This window comes from Panicum virgatum, chromosome 3N (genome assembly GCF_016808335.1).
Source record: "Panicum virgatum strain AP13 chromosome 3N, P.virgatum_v5, whole genome shotgun sequence".
Taxonomy (NCBI): domain Eukaryota; kingdom Viridiplantae; phylum Streptophyta; class Magnoliopsida; order Poales; family Poaceae; genus Panicum; species Panicum virgatum.
The window spans coordinates 33,909,462-33,933,944 of NC_053147.1; the positions used below are offsets into that span (position 1 = coordinate 33,909,462).

Below are 24,483 nucleotides of genomic sequence, written 5' to 3' on the forward strand. Positions count from 1 at the left end.
CCACGGCCCCGACGGCCCCCGTAGGGGAGATCCAGGCGCGTGGAGCCCAAGCGCCTAAAGCAGAGGAGCCGGCAGCGGCGCCTGATGCAGAGGAAGAGAGGGTAGGGAAAGGGGAGAGGGAAGGGAGGGGAGGGGAGGAAGGGGTGGCTCCGGCGGCCGGCGGCCTGCCATCTCGCCGGCGGCGGCGGCAGCAGTAGAGGGTGGAGAGGGAGGTAAACCTAGGCTACTCGCCGGCGGCGGCAGCAGTAGAGGGTGGAGAGGGAGAGGTAAACCTGGGCTACTGATACCATGTAGGAGGATAATAATTGTTGTATTCCTCCAACCCTAAATGGGTGGGTATATATAGAACATATACATGGGCCTCTAGGTGGGCCTCTATACACATGGGCTCAATATACTCCAACAAAAAAATCTTACATGGTAGACTTCCTTGCTGCCAATATATTCGAAAAGTCGATCTAGGAAAGTATCCATGAATCCAAATGCATCGCTGCCATGACCTATGAGAAATTCTTTTGTTACTTTTGTGCAAGCACGCCACTTCAAGAATGATGCAGGAATACTTGTCATGAAATGTAACTCACCCAATGCAACAAATCCTAATGCAGAACCTGCAGCGACAGCATACCCTTCCCTTTCTAGCACATTATCACCACCACTTCTTCGGCCAATCTCACCCTGAAGATAAAACAAAAAGCATTGAGTCCCAACACCCAACTTGCAAGGTGGGGTAGCCTAGAGATGAAATCTAACAAGAGCAACACAAACCAAAAGGTTATTAACACTAGAAAAAATATTAATGTAGTACAAATTGTGATAGTGTCAAAAGATCAGTTTTTATACATGAAACTGCTGTGATAATGAAGTATTTTTTCAAAAACTAGTTAATCCATCTAAAAATACACAAGGTTTATATCTCTCAGTTTTTCAATTTTGCTAGAACTTTAGTATACCAAAATGCTAGTATCAAAGATTAAGCAGAATACCATGCATACACATGGTAATACCCAGAAAAATTGAAGGATTGATTTCTTTCCTCATTGATCAATAACCAGGAAAAGAAAAGGACAACAATACAGAATCAAAAGAGAAGAAAGAAAGGGAGCCTTATTGACTTATTGTCATGATTACCAGAAGTATCTTCATGGTGAGTGCATGTGCTGAGCTTTCATATAGAAGTCCAATTCCCATCACTGCTGCTGACTGAACACATAGAAATTTTATGGAAGAATTGATGTGTAATATTTGTCTGCTTATAGCAATTAATCAGCTTAAGTGGGACATTGCTCAAGATGACACAACAGAGCAGCTGATAATGGAGTAACCGTTTTTTATCAGGGTTTATAAATCACTATGTATAGATGAACTAGAGAAAGTGTGTGAATCTATAAGAAGAGCAATATAAAGCAGCAAGCCACAGTACATGTTTTTTAATTCAATTCTGACACTCATGATGTACAAACCAGGGTAGTATAATTCAAAAAGAAACAAACACCCATAAAGTAAATAATAAGCACCATTTGGTTCATTTCCAAAGTTTGATCATGCAACCTGTGAGTAGTTCAAGCCAACACCTAGGTGTCATATAGCAACTCCAGAGTAAAAATCTCATAAACTTGAACAGGCTTCTAAATTAAGTATGACATGTTCAAAGTTATTAGGCTAAAAGGAAAACATGCAATAAAACAGTAGCCTACGCAGTGTTACCTGTAGAAGAGTTGGTAATTCCAACTCTGGCGTAGAAGATGGATGCCGAGAAGGAACATGAAAGTAGAGCATCTGTAAAGTTATAATAAAGCCACAGTCATTTCAAGTTGCAATGGAGCAGAATATCTAGAAATCAAAAAATTCAAAGTGCAATAATGGCATGACACCTCCACCTTGACAACGCCAACATCGAGGGCTATAAATTAGCGAAGAGGGTTGCAAAGCGAGCTGTGAGTGTAGCAAAGGGTAAGGCGTTTGATGACCTGTATCAGCGGCTAGGCACGAAAGAAGGGGAGAAGTACATTTATAGGATGACTAGGATCCGCGAGCGGAAGACAAGGGACATCAACCAAATCAAATGCATTAAGGATGGGACAGATCGACTGCTAGTGAAAGATGAGGAGATCATGGATAGATGGAGAGAGTACGTCGACAAGTTGTTTAATGGGGAGAGTGAGAGCCCTACCCTTGAGTTAGATGACTCTTTTGACGATACCAACAGACGTTTTGTGAGAATTCAGGAGGTAGAGATCGGGGAGGCTTTGAAGAGGATGAAGGGAGGTAAAGCGATGAGCCCTGATGGTATTCCCATTGAGGTGTGGAGATGCCTAGGAGATAGAGCAATAGTATGGTTAACTAAGCTTTTTAATCTCATTTTTCGATCAAACAAGATGCCGGAAGAATGAAAGAGAAGTATATTAGTACCTATCTTCAAAAACAAGGGCGATGTTCAAAGTTGTACTAACTACCGTGGGATTAAGCTGATGAGCCATACGATGAAGCTTTGGGAGAGGGTTATCGAGCATCGCCTAAGAAGAGTGACAAGTGTGACCCAAAACTAATTTGGGTTCATGCCTGGAAGGTCAACCATGGAGGCGATTTTCTTAATACGACAATTGATGGAGAGATATAGGGAGCAGAAGAAGGACTTGCACATGGTCTTCATTGACCTTGAGAAGGCATATGACAAAGTACCGAGAAATGTCATGTGGTGGGCTTTGGAGAAGCACAAAGTCCCAACTAAGTACATTACCCTCGTTAAGGATATGTACAAGGATATTGAGAAATGTCATGTGGTGGGCTTTGGAGAAGCACAAAGTCCCAACTAAGTACATTACCCTCATTAAGGATACGTACAAGGATGCGACGACGTTTGTCCGAACATGTGATGGCAACACCACTGACTTTCCTATTAATATAGGCCTACACCAGGGGTCAGCATTGAGCTCTTATTTATTTGCTTTAGTGATGGATGAGGTCACAAGGGATATACAAGATGAGATCCCTTGGTGTATGCTCTTTGCTGATGATGTGGTGCTAGTTGACGAGATTAGGGCAGGGGTTAATAGGAAGTTAGAGTTGTGGAGACGCACGTTAGAGTCGAAAGGGTTCAGACTTAGTAGGACCAAGACCGAGTACATGATGTGCGATTTCAGCGCGACTAGTCATGAGGGGGGAGACGTTAGTCTAGATAGGCAAGTGGTGGTCCAGAAGGATACTTTTCGGTGTTTAGGATCAGTGCTACAAAAGAATGGCAACATTGATGAAGATGTTAGACATAGAATTTCAGCTGGCTGGTTGAAATGGCGGCAAGCTTCTGGCATCCTTTGTGACAAAAGGGTGCCACAAAAGCTAAAAGGCAAATTCTCTAGGACAGCAATTCGTCCGGCGATGTTATACGGTGCTGAATGTTGGCCTACAAAAAGACGACATGTCCAGCAACTGAGTGTAGCAGAGATGCGGATGTTGCGGTGGTTTTGCAGGCACACAAGGAGGGATAGAGTCCGGAACGAAGTTATTCGGGATAGGGTCGAGGTGGCACCAATTGAGGAGAAACTTATCTAGCATCGGCTGAGATGGTTTGGACATGTCCAACGAAGGCCTCCTGAGACGCCGGTGCGTAATGAGGTTCTTGAGCGGGTCGATAATGTAAAGAGGGGTAGAGGTAGACCTAAACTGACGTGGGATGAGTCGGTTAAGAGAGACCTTAAGAATTGGAATATCGCTAAAGAGATAGCTTTGGATAGGAGCGCTTGGAGACTAGCTATCAATGTGCCTGAACTTTGAACTTATTTCTTTCGGGTTTCATCTCTAGCCTACCCCAACTTGCTTGGGAAAAAAGCCGATGTTGTTGTTGTTGCAATAATGGCATGACAGAACAACAATGCGCAAGAGTACATTTATGTGCAGTTTTTGCAATATGCTAAAATAACTGAATTACTAAGGTACTTCGTTTCATGATATTGGCCCACCTTAGGAAAAATGGTGGAAAGGTGGACCCACAATGGTGAAAAATGATTATAGGTGGCGCGGTAGTGCCTTAGGTAGGGGTGCAAGGTTGAAATGTCTCATTAGCTAGACCCAGTTCATGCCAGGGGCCTTAGTTTCAGAAACAATTTCACAGGAGAATGGGGCTCTGTATTATGGAAAGGAGGGATTAACTGAAATAACGTACAAATCAGACAAAGTCATAGAAATATGAGCTGTTTGTCCTCTGCAAATCTAGTCTTAAACAGTGAATCTAAGCTATTCAAATCATGTCCCTCTTAGGAAGGTAATTTAAACCCATAATCTGTTCAAACAGGATTGGAGCTACAAGCACCAAACAGGGAGGTAGGTGCTACAGCAAAACGACATTATTTACAGAGAAAATGGATTACATTCCCCAAAAGAGACCAGATTGGGTACGGCCGTACAGGGAACAAGACTTTCAACAACAGTTTCCTGAACTTGTCCACAAGTTCACTTCTAACCATGATAATTAAACCCACATAATAACAGCGTATCTACACATCCACATACTGAAGTTAATACCTTAGATATTGCAGGATCCATTGTTCCCCTATGAGATGCTGCCAAACCAAGCAATAAACCAAGTGTTGTTATATCATGCTCCTGCACTCAGACAATTAGTCCAAATTACACAAAAATATATAACTAAATACATACTTGCCCTTACTGAAAATGAGTAAATTCCACGAAACTACAGATTGCTTGTCAAAGTCAATGCCAAACTACAGGTTTAAGAACATGTATCTCAAAACTACATATTTAATCCATCAATGTATCACAAAACTATAGATTTTAGATGAGTGAAACCTGTAGTTTTGTGGTGTAGTTTGTGATACTATGACATGTGTTGGGGGTGCGCCCTAGGCATCTACCTAAGGCTAGGGACCCCCCTTTGTGTAAAAGAGGCAAAGATAGGGGGTCTAATAGCCAATTTACAAGGTCTAGGGACTTAGTTGCAGCATCCAGGGGCTTATTTGTAAAATTTAGGGACCTTCTTGTAATATTCGACCCCACCAGTGGAATAAATGTAAACGACCACCTCCTCCTCCCTATAAATAGCCCCCCATGGGGTGGAGGTGAGGACTTTTGGCCATTTGCTCTCTTGCTTACTTGGCTTGCTCTCCTTCTCACTATGTCACTCTAAGGTTACTCAGTTGAGCTCGGACCTTTCTTTTCTGCTTGGTTTCGGCTCGTCCGAACCCAACAGCATGCTAGATTTGTAGTTTTGTAACAAAATACAAATTCTTAATTACATAATTTTGTGAAACTATGCCGTGCTGAATCTGTAGTTATGTGATATAGCTTCTTAAATCTATAGTTTTGAGATAACTTGGATACACAATCTGTAATTTTGCACAATTTACTCAAAATAGCGCAGTGGCATTCTCCTAACAAGTTGCAAACAGAATGCTACATAAAAGGACTAAAGATTGAACAATTTAAAGGGTTTAGGTAAAAAAACGCATGAGCATAGTGGGGTCAATTATTTTCCTGTGGAAGGACTGCATGTGTGCCCATACCTACTCTGGGCGCGCCATGAACAACTGAAGCTATGACAACACCCCACCATTCACCCAGTCCTTGAGATGAGCCTTTATCTCCTATTACTCTTTGTTATTCTGTTACCTTGAATATAATTTTCCATCCTTGAGATAAGTCTATGTTTGTTCTTATTTTCTTATGGGCCCTCCCTCCCATCAAAAACTATTTTACCTCTATTTTAAACCTTGAACACAAGCCCGTGCCTCGGATAATAACCAAAGAAGAACAATTAGATCACCTGTGAGAGATATCGATAAGCATCAGTCATGGTTAAAACTCTTAGATGCTCATGCAAGCCAAATGCTAGAAGTAGACCGGCATGAGTAAAATTTGGTTCAGAAGGTCTATTGTATTGTATCCAAGTTCTCAACATTTTCTCCTGCAAAAAGGCAATATAGTAAGCTCCACATACAACTACAGGAAAACAACAAATAAGAGAAAACTATCTGCCAGAGTTAGTGAACTCCAAATTTTGCTACAGTTGGGTAATAGCTAATAGACTTTTTATCTTATGTGTTACCTGAAAAGGGGCAAGCCTCAGGCCAGCAGCTACACCATTATGAAACTCAGCCCAAGATTTGAATTCTGAGACACTTCTATTACTTAGGTCAAGATTAACCTGTATAAAATACAGTGAGGAAAAAGATAGAAGTAAGAACTAGAGCTACCATATGCTCCCAAAAGGCCAAAAGTTTAGAAATTCTACTTAATTATTATCGCAATAGTAGCAAAGTTTGCTGTTCTACTTTCTACACACAAATAGTCATCTTTCAGAACTTCCTAATTTTTAGTTTGTGAATACTAATTACACAAGATGAGGTAGCCAAACTAGTCAATCATTAATGCTGAATCAATACAACAAAAAACTTGAACTTATTTATACCATGGTACTATTCTCTCAAGTGAAATGCATAATGATATCCTGGACATTGCAAAAGAGAATGAAGAAAACAGTGAAACTACAAAAGGAAAAGGATTACTGTTGCGTTTTGCTGTGCGGGCAGTCGACCAGCCAAAACAAGCTTTGGGAACACCAGAACCTGCAGCACGAGGAAATAGTTCTAAGGTAGGACGAAATGAAGGTGCCTGCTGTAAGAAACATTGACAAAAAACCAACATCAACCATCAAGGCTATCATGACATTATAGTACGGACTCATACCTCTGTCAACAAAGTATAAGTTGTAGCTAAGGTAAAAGCCCCACGTCCAAAAGGTAAAGCAGTTGTCCTTTGTGCAAAATTCCATAATTGTTGCTGAAAATACAAGGGAATTTTGAGCAACAAGGGTGGTTTATGATCAGTGAAATCCAGAAAAAGTAATGAAAAAGATACCCTAATTAAAATGTGTAGGAGAGAATAATGGTTTGTATTCCTCCAAACCCTAGAAGGGTGGGATATATAAATCCTATACATCGGCCTCTAGATGGGCCTCTATACATGGGCTCACATATACACCAACCCCCCCGGCGGTCTGAACTACCGGCGTAGCGGTGTTCAAGACTGGACAACAAGAAAGCCAACACCCCCCGCAGTCTGAACTACCGGCGCAGTGGTGTTCAAGACTGGACAAGAAGAGAGTACAAATAGAGTACAAAGGGCAAATAACCCCCCGCAGCTACAACTAGCCACCGGCTACGTTGAGGCTGGAGCGAAACTCCGAGAAGGTCGAGGAGGGCAGTCCCTTGGTGAAGATGTCAGCAAACTGGGAGGTAGTCAGGACATAGAGTACCCGAACATTGCCGATGGCGACTCTGTCGCGCACGAAGTGTAGGTCGATCTCCACATGCTTCGTCTGCTGATGCTGGACGGGGTTGGTGGAGAGATACACGACGCTGACGTTGTCGCAGTAGACGAGCGTGCTCTTAGCGATGTGGAGCTCCGCCAAGAGCTGTCGTAGCCAGGACGCCTCTGCCACGCCGTTAGCGACAGCCCGGTACTCCGCTTCAGCACTAGAGCAGGAGACAACCGGCTGCCGCTTGGACGACCAGGAGACCAAGTTGCCGACCAAGAAGATGGCGTAGCCGGAAGTTGAGCGACGAGTGTCCGGGCAGCCAGCCCAGTCAGCGTCGGTGTAGACCACCAGCTCAGCAGAGGATGAGCGGTGAAGCACCAGGCCGAGGTCCATAGTGCCACGGACGTAGCGGAGGAGACACTTCAGCGCAGCAAGGTGTGACTCCCGGGGATTATGCATATAGAGACAAACCTGCTGAACAGCGTAGGTGAGGTCCGGCCTGGTGAAGGTGAGGGTACTGCAAAGCGCCAGCCAAACTCCGATAGGCAGTAGGATCAGCCACCGGATCACCCAGATCAGCAGACAGCTTCAACTGAGTGTCGACAGGAGTGGAGCAGGGCTTGCAATCAGTCATCCCAGCCCGCTCCAGAATATCGAGTGCGTACTGCCGCTGGTGAAGGAGAAGGCCAGACGGGCGAGACTCAACAGTAACGCCCAAGAAGTGGTGGAGCTGACCCAGATTCTTCATAGCAAACTCCTACTGCAGAGAGTAGATGACACTCTGAAACAACTGCTGACTGGAGGCTGTGGGCACAATGTCATCGACATAGAGCAGCAGATATGCAGTCTCATCCCCACGGCGGTAGATGAAGAGAGACGTGTCAGACTTGGCCTCGGTGAACCCCAATGTCAGCAAGAATGTGGCGAACCGAGAGTACCAAGCCCGAGGAGCCTGCAGACCATAGAGAGACTTGTTGAGTCGGCAGACCATACCCGGACAACTCGAGTCCACAAATCCCGCTGGCTGAGAGCAGTAGGCAGTCTGACAGAGTGCCGTGAAGAAATACATTCTTCACGTCCAGTTGGTGCACAGGCCAGGAGCGCGAGAGCGCAAGCGAGAGGACCGTGCGCACAGTAGCAGACTTCACCACTGGGCTGAAGGTCTCATCATAGTCCACACCAGGTCGCTGAGTGAACCCCCGGAGAACCCAGCGAGCCTTGTAGCGCTCCAGTGTGCCATCAGCCCGACACTTATGCGTCCAGATCCACTTGCCAATCACCACATTGCAACCAGACGGACGCGGCACGAGGTCACACGTCTGGTTGGCAAGAAGAGCCTCGTACTCCTCTTCCATCGCGCGACGCCAGTCAGGATTCGCCAAGGCGTCGCGGACAGAAGAGGGTACCGGAGAGACCCGCGGCTCTCCCTCGGTGGCGGAAAGAGTCGCAGCCTGAGACGCCATCCGCCGAGTCACCATGGGATGGATATGCCGAGCATCCCGATGGACGACGGGCGGGTGGTACACCGCCGGCTCGGCTCGAGAGGGAGCCGGTGTAGGTGGCGGCGGCGACGGCTCCGGTGGAGGCGTCGCAGGAGCCTCCGGAGCAAGAGGCGGCGCCGGTGTCGGCACCGAACGACGCCGGTACACCTGCACCGGCTCAGCGTACCGCGGCGGCGCCAGTGTCGGCGCCGAACGACGCCGGTACACCTGCACCGGCTGAGCGTACCGCGCAGGTGCAGGGGAAGGCACCGGGGCCGCGCGTGGCGCAGCAGGAGACACCGGGTCCGCGCGCGGCGCAGCAGGAGACGCCGGGTCCGCGCGCGGCGCAGCAGGAGACGCCGGGTCCGCGCGCGGCACGATCGGAATCCCGGGGCCGCGCTCGGCGCAGGAGGGATCACCGGGAACGGCGCCGGTGTACCGGGAAAACCTGCTGGGAAAGGACAGACAGGAAAAGGTGGCTGAACCACCGGGTCAGTCAGAAACAAAGACTCCAGCTCAGGGTCAGGAGAAGGTGTGGAGGAGGTGGAGTAGGGGAAATCCGACTCGTCAAAGACGACGTGTCGGGAGATCAGCACGCGGCGAGGTGAGGTCAAAGCATCAATACCCCTTGTGGTCAGAGGAGTAACCAAGAAACACACAACGAGGGGCAGTGGCGGAGGTGTTAGGGTAACACGCACACCCGAAGACCCGAAGGTGGTCGTAGTGAGGAGGGGTACCCAAAAGAGCGTGGTGTGGAGTGGGAGCAGGAGAAGCAGCGGACGAAAGACGGTTGAGCAAGTAGGACCCGGCGCCATGGCACGCCTGGAGCAGAGCAGAGGAAAGTGGGAAGACGAAGCAGGTGCTGGGCGCAGGAGCGGCGGCCGCAGCAGAGGTAGAGGAGGGGAGGGGAGGGAAGGAGGAGAGAGGAGGCGCCGGCGGCCAGCCATGACGGCGGCGGCGGTGGCGGCTGGGAAACCCTAGGCAAATGATACCATGTAGGAGAGAATAATGACTTGTATTCCTCCAAACCCTAGAAGGGTGGGATATATAGATCCTATACATGGGCCTCTAGATGGGCCTCTATACATGGGCTCACATATACACCAACAAAATGATTGTTCCTCAGTAACTCATATTAGTGATATATTTAATAGAATGAAACAACTTCCCAAAGGATATGTTCAAAACTAAGTGCACAGGAAAATATTAAGATCAAGAAAATGCTGGTGGCACAAGAAGCAGGAATTAGGTAATTCGAAGTTCAGCTATGGCTTGTTTGTGTTTATGTAATAGCTTATACCTGCAAGCAAAGAAGCAAGAAAAAAGAATAACCTGTTGTAGGTCTTGATCTGACACACTAGGATTAGTAGGTGTTTGTATGGCCACAGGTCTTGCTGAGCACAAGAGGCGTCTAACCTAATCAAAGAATATGACAGAATTATAAGCAGGCATATAGGGCATGAAATAAGATTAGAGAAGACTAATGTGACTTACAAAAGCCACGTGGTGTTCCTGTTTCGTAAATGTATATGAAACATAAAAGTATAAAGATAAAGCAAAAGACTTGCATTATATCATTTACATAAAAGAGCAATATGGGTTTATTACAGTGGTGGCAACTACAATGAGGTTATTTTTTGCATCGGCAACTACATCCATTTTGATAGTCTTTTTAATTGAAGTGTCAGAACAAGTTTACAAATTGTAGCTGTTTTGATCTGGTAAAACTCATTAACTTAGTGTAACAAGAAAAGCATTGAGATTTCAAACTATTGTAATTGAGTAAAAACTTGGTCTTTGAGATGAACATAAGTTTATGTTGCAATGTAATCAAGAGAATAGATAATCTGATGCAAGAATATAAGCCAAGAGATATGAAATAGGTTCATTGGGTTGTATATTAGGTTCAACAGGTGCCTCATACACAACATATAACCAACAGTTGCCCCCCACAATTAACTAGTTATGCATTATAATCGCCATCATGTGAACTATCAAAAACATGTAGCAGCTGACAACCCAACATATTCGGAAGTAAGAATTAAAATGCTAAGAAAATAGCAATGCAATTGCAAAATCATGTCTATGGACACAACAAACCTCATTCAAGCGCAAATCATGACCAAATCGTAGTTGTGTAGTTGAAGTGAAGATATGTTCCATGCCATCCTCAATAGATTTATAGACAGAATCTGAATCTTCAGAATTCAAAACTTCTGATATAGGGATGTCAGATGCAGTTGTTGGTATGGTTACAGGTTGCAGATGTAGCATATAAGGGACTGACATTAATGTCAAACTATCATTGTTCCACAACCCGTTGTCTTTCCTAGCTGACCCCATCTTTGCCATAGCTAGATCTTCCCTGCCAACAAGAACATAAGCTGTGGCAGGCCAATCATCAGGAGGAGAGTCGCGGCATTTGTCCAGTGCCTGTAATATGAAACCATATCTCAAGAAAAATTCACTTGCAGCATATCAAGATGTGTAACAGAAAGGTGGCTCACATGGCGAAGCACAAGAGATACACCAACTGGTAACAAGTCCAACTGCTGACGACCAAATTTTTCAGCAACCATAGCCAGAACAGTTAGTTCCTCAGTGTTTCTGGCTGAACCACTGGCAACCTCACAATACAAACCTGAAGATAGTTTTTTCCCTTTCCTTTCTGCTCCTAACAACAAACTATAAAATGACGCCACCTTCCTACCCCAACTCAAAGCAGAAACTTTCTGTTTGCGCATTAAAGTAGGAATGTCTTCCAGCTTCGCCGAGTCACAACCATGACGTAGACAGTATTCAAACCAGCGAAACAGAGAAGGTGGAGTTCTTAAAGAAGTTGAAGAAGCTAGGGAAGGAAATTCAATCAAGTTGAGTGGAAAGTCACGGCAATAATAATCAACATAAGTATGTTCACCCAGAGATGAAGCAACCATACATAACAATGTAGCAAGACATCCTAGATCCCTGAAAAAGTGAAGGGCCAAGATTGGTTTAAAATATGGCCATAAATATGAGTTCAAAATGTCTCAAGCTATTCAAGACCACTGTGAGTCATGCTTGCAGGTGCTGTAAATGCCTTTCGGAAGACAGAAACATTGATTCATACTCCCTCCGTTCCAAAATGTAGGCCGTTTGACTTTTCTAGATTCATAGATTTTGCTATGTACCTAGATATACATTATATTTAGGTGCATAGCAAACACTATGAATCTAGAAAATCCAAAACGAATTACATTTTGGAATGGAGGGAATACTATTTAACAGGCTAGAAAGGAATTATTATGCCATTAGCTGGCATCTAACAATATCAACATAAAGAGAACTGAGTTGCCCATGAGCCATGAAGAAAGTCAAAATACTTAAGGTTTTCATTACTATTTGATTCTTTATATACTGAATGCTATAGCAGCATGCAAATAAAGATAGCATTAGTTGATCTGCCATTATCTTTTTTCAGATGGTTGATCTACCGATATTGCTACGCACATAACATATGTCAAGGCAGCTGCAGTGATGCATGACAGCATGAGTCATTTTGGCCAAGTAGCCCAGTTTTCTCAGGAAGTATGGACATGTTCGGATTACTTTAGTAGGTAGTACTGTTTTGTTAAGGTAGGAGAATAACACTTTTTAGATCTAGAATGTTAGCTAGAGTGCTAGACAGTTCGCAGCAAACCACAGAGAGGAAGCCAGTAAGCAGTCTGTTATTGGTATATGTAAAGCTACACTCCTATGGGACAACAAAAGTCTACAGATCATTCCTGAGTCAACATATGAAGATCTTAACAGAGAATCTTGAATTAAACTACGACTTTCAAGAACATCATACATTATGAAAGGACATGAACAGAAATTTAACCAAATGTTTTACTTCTCAGTAGATATCTACCGTATGAAACAAACTAACATGCAAACATTTTATAAAAACGAATATCGACAAAATACTTCCTCAAACAACAGAAAGAAACAGAACTTACTCTTTCCGCAAAATGTTAAGCTTCAGGTTCTCGTATAGGGCATGCAATGTCTCCAATGTTTCTCTCATAAAACGAATATAAAATGACACATCTGTACTATGCTCATCCTGGGGATTAAAGATAGTTTTGTGTGTATCATATGAAACAGGCAGAAATGAATTGTAAGAGGTTGGAGCCCTTTTGCAGTATTGCGCATGGTATTTGCTGTTGACCAGGAAGTCCCAAGCTTTACTTGGCGATATGGGTGACTTAGTTGGCAAAGTTTGTCCATATTCTGTACAAATTCTTTTTATTTCATAACTAAAATATTCCCATTCTGAATCCAGGTAGGTAGCATCACTATCACCCCAAAAAAGAGAAACAAAATGACTGTAAAAGCAACTCTGCAAGCCCTCTGCCATTGCAGTTATGCAGTCACTAACCAGAGAGGAGGAAGGATTTTTGCGCAACGAACATCTGAGCATCTGGGAAAAAGTAAATGAGTAAAATGTGTCATAAGATCAACTGAAGGTTAAATATCAAAGCAGTCTAAAATTGAAAATTACAGTGAGGAAAGGAGCACAGTTGAAAAGAACATTAAAAACTTTAAGTTCCTTTAGAGTTGAGCAAAATAACTTGATTAATATTTCTAGAAAAGATCACATATGAAACTCATGATTATGATTATATCAGTAAAAGAATAACTGATTAGTCAACCAACATGCAAAAGTATAAATTAGCAATATCATTTGTATTCACACATTGAACAGTGCAACAAAACCACATAAACTGTGGTCGCATCAAGTCCCAAGACATAATGCAGAAAGACTTTCTTATGTTTTTATTTAGTTTCAAACACAGAACTGATGCAGAACAAAGAGACAAAACACACCCCAAAATATTACACCCTTTATAACATCAATTGTCAAAATGAAAGAAACAAAGACAGTTCTAAACCATAAGGATATTTAAAGACAAGGTACATGAACAACCTACCAGACCATTATTGCATGTCACATTTATGCGGCCTTCAACAGCATCAGCTATGCTTGTGATCTTCAGATCAGAATAAGTATCTGAAATCTCAGAATTTAGGCCGTAATTTGAAAAGAAACCCTTTCCCAATTCAGTAGGGAGAGTATATCTGCATAGGCACTGCTTCCCAGACTGCATTATACATATTAAAAGAAACCAACGATTACTTACATCATGCAAAGAGAAAGAGGAAAACAAGAACGGTAAAACCATAAAGTGGTAGTGCTTAGGGGTGTAAAAGGACCAGATACAGACGGTTATCACCAACATAATATTTGTTTTCATATTTTTCTTTAGAGTCGGAATCAGATACAGATACGAATGTGATTATCTCAGTTACAAATACAAATAAATACATATCGAATCTGTGACAAGTCGGATGCAGACAATGTCGGTCACGACTCACGAATATTTCCTCAGATATTGTGACAAAGGAATAACCATACTTATCACACTTGTTGTAATTGTTTGCCCACCATTTTGTGCTGAAAGAATTAATAGATGACATATCACTACCGAGTCAAGTTACATAGAAAATAGTATACACTGATAAAAGAAGCCAAGAGTCTTTTGGCTACTCGATTGCACGACATTCTAGCTGATGACATAAGTAAATCACTAAATTAATGTCTAAGATATCTTTGGTTGTACGTGTTATGACCGGTGTCCAGTACACTAGAAGGAGGCCCATTAGTGGCTAGGCGCAGGAGATTAGATGGGCTTGGCCCAGTTATTTACCTCGTTCCTTTATAAACATTGTAACGTGTTTTGTTTGGATCAAGCAAGAGCAATCATATCGCTCGGCTTCCCTCAGGGAGCCGGGAGACCCTAAACCCTAGCCGCCACCAGCCTCCTCCCCCTCGCGCGACCACGGCGACCAGAAGCCGTCGGGCGCGCGTCATCCTCCGCCCTCCTCCTTCCCACGCCTACAATCTGCGCCCACATCTTGGTAGGGATCCGATTCCAATCAATCTGGTATCAGGGATCTCTGGTTCGATCATGTCTTCTTCTTCTCCGCCCACCTCCCAACTGCCGCCACCATCGCCGGCCGTGACGCTTCCCCAGACGACCGGCGCCCCACCACCTCCCTCGACGGGCGCACCGCTGCCAGGTGCGCACGGGGCCCCTGGTGCTGACCGCCCCAGTGCCGTCCGCCCCGATCGTCTTCACCCTGGAGCAGATGACCGCGGCGATCATGGACCTAGGGCAAGCTGTGGCGGGCATCCGGTCCTTCCTCGCGGGATCCTATGCGCTGCATCCGCAGCTGCCGCCGGTGCCGCCTCCACAACCGCCACCACAATCTCTACCGTCGCCCGCGCCCACGACGACATACCAGTATGGGATGCCCTTTGACGGGACAGTGCCGCACCCCACGTCCACTGCGCCGCATCCGTCCCAGGGCGTTCCCATCCAGCAGATCCGTTTCACGCCGTCGCCTTCGCCGCTACTGGCTTGGCTTACCGGGACGACGGCGCTCATCTACACGGCGCCTAGCTCGCAGCCGTACTCGCAGCTGCTCCCGACCAATGGGGCGCACGTGGCGCACGACAGCGTTCCGGCCTCGGGCGTCCTCTACGGCGGGGTGGACGGCACACTCATCCCGGGCTCCAGCCTGTTCCCGCCTTTCCCCGTCACGACGTCGCCGCCGGACCACGAGGGCACGGCCTTTCCCTCTCTGTCCCAGGAGCCACCGCCCCCTCGGTTCTACAAGCTGGAGTTCTCCACGTACGACGGCACGGCCGATCCCCTGAACTGGCTGAATCAGTGTGAACAGTTCTTCCGGGGTCAGCGCACGCTCGCCTCCGACCGCACCTGGCTCTCTTCCTACCATCTTCGGGGAGCGGCCCAGACGTGGTACTACGCCCTCGAGCAGGACGAGGGCATGCCGTCGTGGGAGCGCTTCAAGGACATCTGCCGTCTACGCTTCGGGCCCCCGATCCGCGGCAGCCGGCTGGCCGAGTTGGGTCGGCTACCGTTCACCTCGACGGTCCAGGACTTCGCTGACCGGTTGGCGGTGGCATGCCACGCCCAGAACCGGTCTGCGCGCCACCGTACCGAGCTCTTCGTCGGTGGCCTCCGGGATCACATTCGGGTGGACGTGGAGTTGCGCGACCCCCAGGATCTTCAGACGACCATGTACTACGCTCGGGCGTTCGAGCGCCGAGCGGCCACCATGCAGCCGACACCACCACCCCGGGCCGCTCGACCTCTGCAGCGCCCAACACCATTGCCGGCGCGTCCGCCGAGTGGTGCCCCGGCCGCACCCAACCCGGCTCCGGCAGCGAACCGCCCCTTTCGCCGTCTCACGCCAGCCGAGCAGCTGGAACGCCGCCGCCAAGGACTATGCTTCAACTGCGATGAGCCCTATGTTCCCGGGCACATGTGCCAGCGGCTCTTCTACTTGGAATCCGAGGACTACATCGTCGAGGACGAACCGGCGGCCGACGCGGCAGCCACGGCCGCGGCTCCGGAGGTGCAGGCCACGCAGGAGCCAGAACCAGCTAATGCATTTGTTGTTTCCCTCCATGCACTGGCAGGAATCCGTACAGACAACACCATGCTCCTTCCGGTGGTGATCCAAGGAGAACGTCTTCTGGCGCTACTCGACACCGGCTCCACCCACAACTTCCTCCAGGGTGACATCATGTGCTGCCTGGGGCTGCAGCCAGCGGGAGGGGAGCACCTCCGCGTCACGGTCGCCAACGGAGATCGTCTACCCTGCGCGGGCATCGCCCGCAACGTGCCCATTAGCATCGAGGGCGAGGCGTTCTCCATCACGTGCGTTCGGCCTCAACTTGGGCTGCTTCGACTGCATCCTCGGCGTCGACTACCTCCGCACCCTGAGGGCCATCCTCTGGGACTTCGAGGCCATGACGATGGCCTTCTGGCGCGACGGTCGCCGCGTCTACTGGCAGGGCGTGGGCGCCCCCTCCCCGGTCGCGTCTTAGCAGCGCGCGCTGGCGGCCATCGCGAACGCCCAGCAGCCCATGCTGAACCGCCTCCTGCAGCAGCACAGCGCCATCTTCGAGGAGCCGCAGGGCCTCCCTTCGGAGCGGCCGTACGACCACCGCATTCACCTCCTGCCGGGAACCACTCCCGTTGATGTGAGGCCGTACCGCTACCCGCAGGTGCAGAAGGACGAGCTGGAGCGGCGGGTCAAGGCCATGCTTGCACAGGGCATCATCCGACCTAGTACCTCGCCGTTCTCTGCGCCTGTGCTCCTTGTCCGGAAGCCGAACAACACTTGGCGTTTCTGCATCGACTACCGCGCCCTCAACGCCAAGACGTCCAAGGACAAATTCCCCATCCTGGTAGTACTCGAGCTCCTGGACGAGCTCTTTGGGGCTCGTTTCTTCACCAAGCTCGATCTACGTTCGGGCTACCACCAGGTGCGGATGCACCCCGACGACATCGCCAAGACGGTGTTCCGTACTCACCATGGCCATTACGAGTTCCTAGTCATGCCATTCGGTCTCTGCAACACCCCAGCGACTTTTCAGGCGCTGATGAATGACATCCTGCGTCCTTACCTACGGAGGTTTGTGCTTGTCTTTTTTGACGACATACTCATCTACAGCTCGTCGTGGGCGGAGCACCTTCAGCACGTCGCAATCGTCCTCAACGAGCTTCGGGCGCATCGTCTCCACCTTAAGCGCTCGAAGTGCTCGTTCGGGGCGACATCCATGGCCTATCTGGGCCACGTCATCTCCAAGGACGGCGTCGCCATGGACTCCGACAAGGTCAGCCGCAAACCGCCCAGGGCCTCCGAGGTTTCCTGGGCTTGGCGGGCTACTACCGGAAGTTCATCCAGGGCTTCGACATCATCGCGGCGCCCCTGACGCGTCTTCTGCGCCGCGACGCGTTCTCCTGGGATGAGGAGGCCGAGGCAGCCTTCCAGGCGCTGTAGAACGGATAGAATTGGTGTAATGGATGGATTGTTGTATTGCATTGAGGCTTCGGCCGGTATATATAAGAGTACATGACTTGGGGGACAAGACTCCCCGAGATACATATGGCAGTCTACGATACATATATCTACAACTACCAAATATACTCTAATACTCCACCGCAGTCACAGCGGGAGCACCGCAAACGGTGAGACTGGAGAAGAAGCCGAAAGCAGTAGCCAACGGAGTATCATCCCCCCGCAGTCATAACGTTGGTGTGGTGCGGATGCTGCGACTGGAGAGAAAACCGGCGAGTAACTCATGCGGATGGTAGCCCTTTGTGCCGATGTCGAGATAGCCGAGCTGAAGGAGCCGTGGTCGACGTAGAGCTGTCGTAGTTGTCGAAGACGAGGTAGCCGCACATGAAGCCGCGGGCGCACGAGGAGGCGCCATGGTGGTGGCGTAATGGAGAAGACGCTGTAGACGAAGATGGCGATGCGTCGAGGCAGTCGTAGAGGTAGCGATGCCGAAGTCGATGCAGTTAGGCCATCAGGCGACACATGCCCGAGTTTGCCAGGCTCGGGAACGCATCGGGGATGATGAGCACGCACCGGTGTTGCCAATACCGAACGTGCAAGGGAGGATGCACAACCAGACACCGTCACCGAGGGGGACCAGCAGAGAAGGCCTCCATGGCGGTCGCAGACGCAGAAGAAGGCGAGGTAGAAGGTGCAAACGCCTGCTGTTGCTGGAGTAGACAAAATAGTCAGGGACGAGATGGCGATGCTGGCGACGTGGTTGTGCTAGACGAAGTGAGGAAGGGAACCCAGATTTTCCAGCACAAGGCCGAATGATCCGGATTGCGCGGCGGCGGTGCTCGAAGGAGATGGCGAAGAACCCGTACAGCTTGACGAAGACCATGCGCGGGACGCGTGGCGATAAGTCGACGATGAGGTCGTGGACGTAGTCGGCAGCGGTGAGGATGCAACGGCGAAGGAGACCACGGGTGGCGCCGCGGCTGCCCGAAGAGGCGAAGCAGCGGTTGCCCTCCATACTCGAGGAAGAGGCGCGCAGTACGAGGACGGACATCACGGGAGCCGGGTGGATCACGCACATCGGCTGATCAGACCGAGTAGCATGAGGCGACCCGCCTGCCGCGCCGACCACCATGCCACCGGTCCTTGATGGGCGCATCCTTCCTGCGCCGAAGAGTGCTCTACAAGCGCAGCTTCGCCGCGGCGTCTGGCGTGTGTTGATCAAGTGGCGCGGCCTACCTGAGGAAGATGCGACGTGGGAGCCCCTTGATGAGTTCCGGGGCCATTTTCCGGACTTTCAGCTCGAGGACGAGCTGTTTGCTCAGGCAGGGAGAGATGTTATGACCGGTGTCCAGTACACTAGAAGGAGGCCCATTAGTGGCTAGGCGCAGGAGATTAGATGGGCTTGGCCCAGTTATTTACCTCGTTCCTTTATAAACATTGTAACGTACTTTGTTTGGATCAAGCAAGAGCAATCATATCGCTCGGCTTCCCTCAGGGAGCCGGGAGACCCTAAACCCTAGCCGCCACCTGCCTCCTCCCCCTCGCGCGACCACGGCGCCCTAAAGCCGTCAGGCGCGCGTCATCCTCCGCCCTCCTCCTTCCCACGCCTACAACCTGCGCCCACGTCTTGGTAGGGATCTGATTCCTATCAGTACGATACTTGAACGAAAAGCCAACATGCATGGACCGAATGAAATCAACTATTTTAAAGGACGTTTAACTAAAAATGATGAATCCAAATAATAGACTCTATAGAAAAAATGCATAAAATTTGTAGCTCACTTCACTTTCCAGTCTTTTTTTTGGGGGGGGAGGGGGGTGCTCCTAAAATGGAACAAGTCTATTTTTTACCATGGAACCATTGGCAGAGTTCGATTTTAGTCCTCGAACTGAAAAACTAGAAATAAATAGGATCCAACTACATGTGGAGCACCAATAGAAGATTATATTTTTAGGAAAAAGTTTGGTACTAGTTTTGTATTTTTCTATTTGAAATGAATTTTTAGAGATTATTAGTTTTGTATTTTTCTATTTGAAATGAATTTTTAGAGATTATTAAACTACATTTTTGTCAATGTATTTATCTTATATAGTACAACTATAAGAATATAATATCCGACTTGACTACCTGGATTATTCGATCGAATATCCGATATCCAATACTACTCTTCTTATATTCGAATCGGATATCCGAATAAACTATCTGAAATTCGTATTCGATAAAATGCCCTCATATCTGAAAATGATATCCGAATCACCATCCAACCCCTTTCGGTCGGACAGGATACCATTTACACCCCTAATAGTGATGTCCGCTTTGAACAAATAAGCTGAAGTGTCAATCATCTTGTTCAGCTGAGACGATTTGGCTGGGCTTAAGCAGCTGCTGGCACTGTTTTCTATTGTTGCTACAGCATTTTATGGGGGAGAAGCCACCAGCAGCAGCCGGATTTCCAGCCCAGTCGAACAGGCGGAATGAACTTTATAAGAAAGCAACCAAAATAACCAAACAATAAAGTCTGAAGTCAGGATTTTTTTTACAATATTCAAAATGTGTTGTCGTGCAGTTCTTTAATATGAACAGAGGTTCAAGGGGTAGATGGTGGCGCAATCACCCTCTCAACTCAGTTGGACTTGCTCCAACCAAGACAGGGGCTGTGATCAACAGATGCCATGGGTGTTTCTTGTTAAAAAAATGTGACTGCACCCCTTCATATTGGCCAGTCCTAATCTTCTTAACTAATTAAGATAGAAACTGATGTCCATGCCTATGCCCACATGGGTAGTTGGTGCCATAGTCTCCTCTACATGAGTAGGTACAGCCCACAACGGCATCCACAAGACTACTATTGAGTAACTCTTCGAAAATCACTTCAGATTGGGAGGGCTCCAAAAGTGAAATTATAGGATCACTACAACAATCTAAAGGTACTGATGTTTCAACCTTAAAAGAAAACTGTTTGAATTAATAGTGCAGTAGAAATTAATCAGATTGATTCCTGGTCAACTAAAGTTATGAGCAACCAGGGCTTCTTTTCACGTGATAAACAACTAAGTCATGAGCTTTGAATGACAATCCAGACTGGCTGCTGGATCTTCAGGGCCTCACAAAAACAGAATGAACCTGACTTCAGATTCATATGTACATAATAAAATAATACAAATGGCGTAACCTGAACTTTGAACGACAGGGAACATACATAGAGAAGTAGATCGTTGTCCGAACTCAGAACGAGGACATCTGTAAAGGGAAGGGTTCCAACCCGCACTCTGCATAAAGCATAGCAACATTAGCAGCAGTAGACTAGGGATCTAAAACCATGCGCTTTAGCAATCACCTTGGACGAGTCACGACAACTGGCACAGCAGCAAATGCAGGAATGTTCCAGCTCATGTGAGGCTTAATATCACCAAAAGCTTCTTCAGTAGTATCATCAACTTGAATCCTTACAGCAAGCAATATCTTTTGTTCATGCAGTAAAAAGCAAATTATTGGCAACCCATCAAAATCAGTTGCCAAGAAGACCTGACATGAATAGTTAGAGTCAAGTTCAAGTAATAACTGGAATTAAATATTTTGCTACCACTACCAGTGTAAAGAACATGAGAAGATGAAACAGAGAGAAAAGAAATACTTTGTTAATATCATATATGTCTATCACACCTTGAATATGAATATGTTGAAACTGTAAATAAACGATAATCCTACGATTTTTTCTCTCGAATACGCATGAGGAACATGTATCATTGCATTAAGTACATAGAGTACAGCCAGGTGAACAAATTGCAATTAAGCATGCATGCTGAGTAAAACAAATGGATGGATGCTGCTGACTGATCAGACCAAATTGTTTAAGAAAGCTTAAAAAGCACACCAAAATGAAGAAGCATATCTACAAAAAAAAGCATAACCGCAGCGGGTGAATGTGCGTGCGTTGTGAGTGTCTGAGTTGTACTGTGTAATCGCAAAAAAAAAAGCATAACAGAAATGGAGTTCCGCAATAAATGATTAGAATGGAGCAACCTTACTAGCAGCAGATTGGGAGCATTTCCCTTGCCATATCTTACGGAATGTACATTTATGTGAAGAAATATCACATGAGACAGGTAGCATTGTATTTTCATTCATTGCTTCCTGGTAATTTGCACCATCAATTTGCCAAACAGAATGCTGAAACTTCCCTGAATACCACGGGTAAATTTATTAAACCAGAAAAAAGAGAGAGAAAATGCACAAGTAGAGAAATGTGAAACACAAACCTTTATGATATGAAGCCATTAGAGGTATAGTATCACTTGTCCAGATTGTCTTTTCATCAAAATCTTTCATCATAGTTAGTTTTTCCTTTTCTTCAAAATATGTTGCCTGTAAATAGATAATTGTTTATTAAATCAACACAGCACCAGGCAGGTGCCCTGCTAAAATGTTCAAACAACATTGCACAACCAGTAACAGAAATTGTATACCAACAATGTACCTGCAGAGAAGTTAGTCACTTGAACATTGACCAAGTGTTGGAAAAAACAAAAAAGACAAGCCACCACTACCAGGTAAAAACGAAGATTGCGCTGTACAATATATACCTGAGGCTCTTCAAGTGGATGTTTCAAAACAAGATGTGACGAGATAATGGCTCCATTAGCTTTGCTGTCTGTCTCCATGGTGTTCGCTTGGCATGAAACATTGTAACTCAATCCATATTCTTTGTTAGGACGATTTAAATCCCTTGCATTTAGCAGCGAACTCGAGGATGACACCATACGACCTCCATCAGTCGATTTCTGAAGCAGAAGACCAAAGGGGAGTGGCCATATTGATGAAACGGCGTATGGTAGTGGAATACTAACAACTTCGCCTGCAAAATGGAATGCATACATCACAATCCTCCGAAATTAAATACATGAAATTTCAACACTATTCAGCTTGCTCATAATAGACCAATGGGGTAAACTCACCAGTTACATTGTATAGAGATAAAGTATCAACTTGCAGCACACATAGAAGGGCATCACTGATTGTATCCATCCGACACCAGGAAGCCTAAAATTTAGTTTAACAAAAAGGAGATTATTTTTTTCTGTATTTGAACTAGTTTAATCTGGCACACGATATCTACAATCTTGTATGTTTAACAAAAAAGAGCTGGAAAGCATGTATTACTTAGTTTGAAGGTATTCTACTTCTGTATACAGTTCAAAACAGTGAAACCAGCTTGAACATGAACAGGAACAGTTAAATATATAGCTATAGAGCAAACACGAAAGACAAGGGTGAAGTGAGAAAATTTCAAATGGAAACAGGCGAAAAATCTGGGAAATCATTTCTTTTGAAACAATGACATAAAAGCAAGCATACCATAATGACTGTATTTGGTGATACATATCTTTTGTGAACTCGAGAACCACTGCTCCATATTATCCTAGAAGGAAAAGAAAACAGAAACAGATGATATTAGTGGCTAAGAATCCACAAGAGTTGTTAGACTTTAGTGCACATAACTAATGTTGAACTCAATTTAACTTTGTTTAATTGTGGGCCCTCATACATCATACGATTCCAGAGTACAAATTGAAGAGTCATTACATGTTAGTACTACCTCTCTGTCAACTATTTAAACACTATTATAGGCATTTAGCTTCCAATTGGAGATACCGATTACAGATTGCTGCAGGGTAAACATGGTTCAGTATATTATGATGCAGCTGGGTCAGTACAGCAAGATTAAATAATTAGTTCCATAGACCACGGCTCCATCAAACCAGTGAAGAGACAAAAATGAGCCACAGTGAAATACAAAAGTGATAAGTCAACCATAATAACAGAACAAGCACGTGATTGGTCACTGTAACCCAGCATAACCATGCTTACAAGGTATGCAGGTAAAAGCACAGTTCGCCTACATGGCCGTTCAGACCGTTTACAAGTTACAAGGCTTAATCATCCATGTAGACAGTTTAGTGACCATTTAACCCATTTGAAATAGCTATTTAGCTTGAATAAGGAGCTAAGCGATAGGTTACCAATTGTTTAGCGTTAGGGATAACATTGGGTAAAAGACTAAGATGCAGGGCTACCTACTCAGCTAGTAATTGAACAATACAATTGGAAAGCCAGGCACAGTCGCGGGGGGGGGGGGGGGGGCGCGGTTGCGCACTGATTTCCGCGGATGAAGAGCTCGTGGTCGCCATCTGCGCCGGAGAATGAGGCCCAATCGCCGGGGTTTGGGCCGGGGGAAGCGGCAAGGGCGGGGTCGAAGAGGAAGTAGTCGTAGTCCTGCGGCGGCCGCGCCCCAGGGGCTCCCTCGCCGTCGGCCTCCTCGACCGCAAGCCCGTGCGGCCGGAACTCCCGCAGCACCGTGAGCTGCCGCGACCCGATCGCTGGCACCATGATCCCGCTGGCAGCGACCGGGGCGGCGGCGAGGACGAGGGGAACGAGACGTGGAGCAAGCGGGCCGCAGTGTGGAGTGTGACGCGGAGTGAGGGGAAACCGGGAAAGCTCTCCCCACTTTGGGCGCTTCGAAACGGTTTGCCGCGGCAGGGAAGAAACCCTAGCCGACGGGAGACGAAATTTTGCGCGCCGCAGGTTTGGGTTGGGTTCGGCCCTTTATTTAATGGGCCTCTGTAGGGGTTGAAGCCTCGGACGACTGTCGGCTGTTCCAAGCTTTTTTTTCCACACATTTACCACGTGTAGGTAGATCAAGTTGAATTTCTGCCCAAAATCGGCTTTAATCTCATACGAGAGATTTCATCTAGATACTCAGCATTTAAATAAAAGGATGATAAGAGAAAATATTTTTACAACAAACAAAA

General features: G+C 46.7%; 1 protein-coding gene across 4 annotated transcripts in view; it reads right to left on the reverse strand.

The window, feature by feature from the left end:
* The window catches only part of LOC120665785 (anaphase-promoting complex subunit 1-like), a 44,210-nt gene extending 19,982 nt beyond the window's left edge, over positions 1 to 24,228 (reverse strand). Inside the window, exons 1-23 of one of the 4 annotated variants that reach the window (XM_039945463.1) lie at positions 23,829 to 24,226; positions 23,030 to 23,093; positions 22,630 to 22,714; positions 22,258 to 22,529; positions 21,934 to 22,039; positions 21,698 to 21,855; positions 21,012 to 21,199; positions 20,874 to 20,943; positions 13,710 to 13,880; positions 13,157 to 13,198; positions 12,735 to 12,841; positions 11,262 to 11,721; positions 10,855 to 11,187; positions 10,087 to 10,170; positions 6,703 to 6,795; positions 6,522 to 6,581; positions 6,062 to 6,160; positions 5,780 to 5,920; positions 4,522 to 4,602; positions 1,708 to 1,779; positions 1,132 to 1,203; positions 585 to 678; positions 418 to 500 (exon numbers count right to left, since the gene is read on the reverse strand). In XM_039945463.1, coding sequence (XP_039801397.1) covers positions 418 to 500; positions 585 to 678; positions 1,132 to 1,203; positions 1,708 to 1,779; positions 4,522 to 4,602; positions 5,780 to 5,920; positions 6,062 to 6,160; positions 6,522 to 6,581; positions 6,703 to 6,795; positions 10,087 to 10,170; positions 10,855 to 11,187; positions 11,262 to 11,721; positions 12,735 to 12,841; positions 13,157 to 13,198; positions 13,710 to 13,880; positions 20,874 to 20,943; positions 21,012 to 21,199; positions 21,698 to 21,855; positions 21,934 to 22,039; positions 22,258 to 22,529; positions 22,630 to 22,714; positions 23,030 to 23,093; positions 23,829 to 24,061 — 3,168 coding nt within the window. In that variant the 5' untranslated portion in view covers positions 24,062 to 24,226. Of the gene's footprint in view, positions 1 to 417; positions 501 to 584; positions 679 to 1,131; positions 1,204 to 1,707; positions 1,780 to 4,521; positions 4,603 to 5,779; positions 5,921 to 6,061; positions 6,161 to 6,521; positions 6,582 to 6,702; positions 6,796 to 10,086; positions 10,171 to 10,854; positions 11,188 to 11,261; positions 11,722 to 12,734; positions 13,199 to 13,709; positions 13,881 to 20,873; positions 20,944 to 21,011; positions 21,200 to 21,697; positions 21,856 to 21,933; positions 22,040 to 22,257; positions 22,530 to 22,629; positions 22,715 to 23,029; positions 23,094 to 23,828 lie in introns of those variants that run through there. The other 3 variants (XM_039945462.1, XM_039945461.1, XM_039945464.1) reach the window with 3 other exon arrangements.
* Between the last annotated feature and the right edge of the window lie 255 nt (positions 24,229 to 24,483).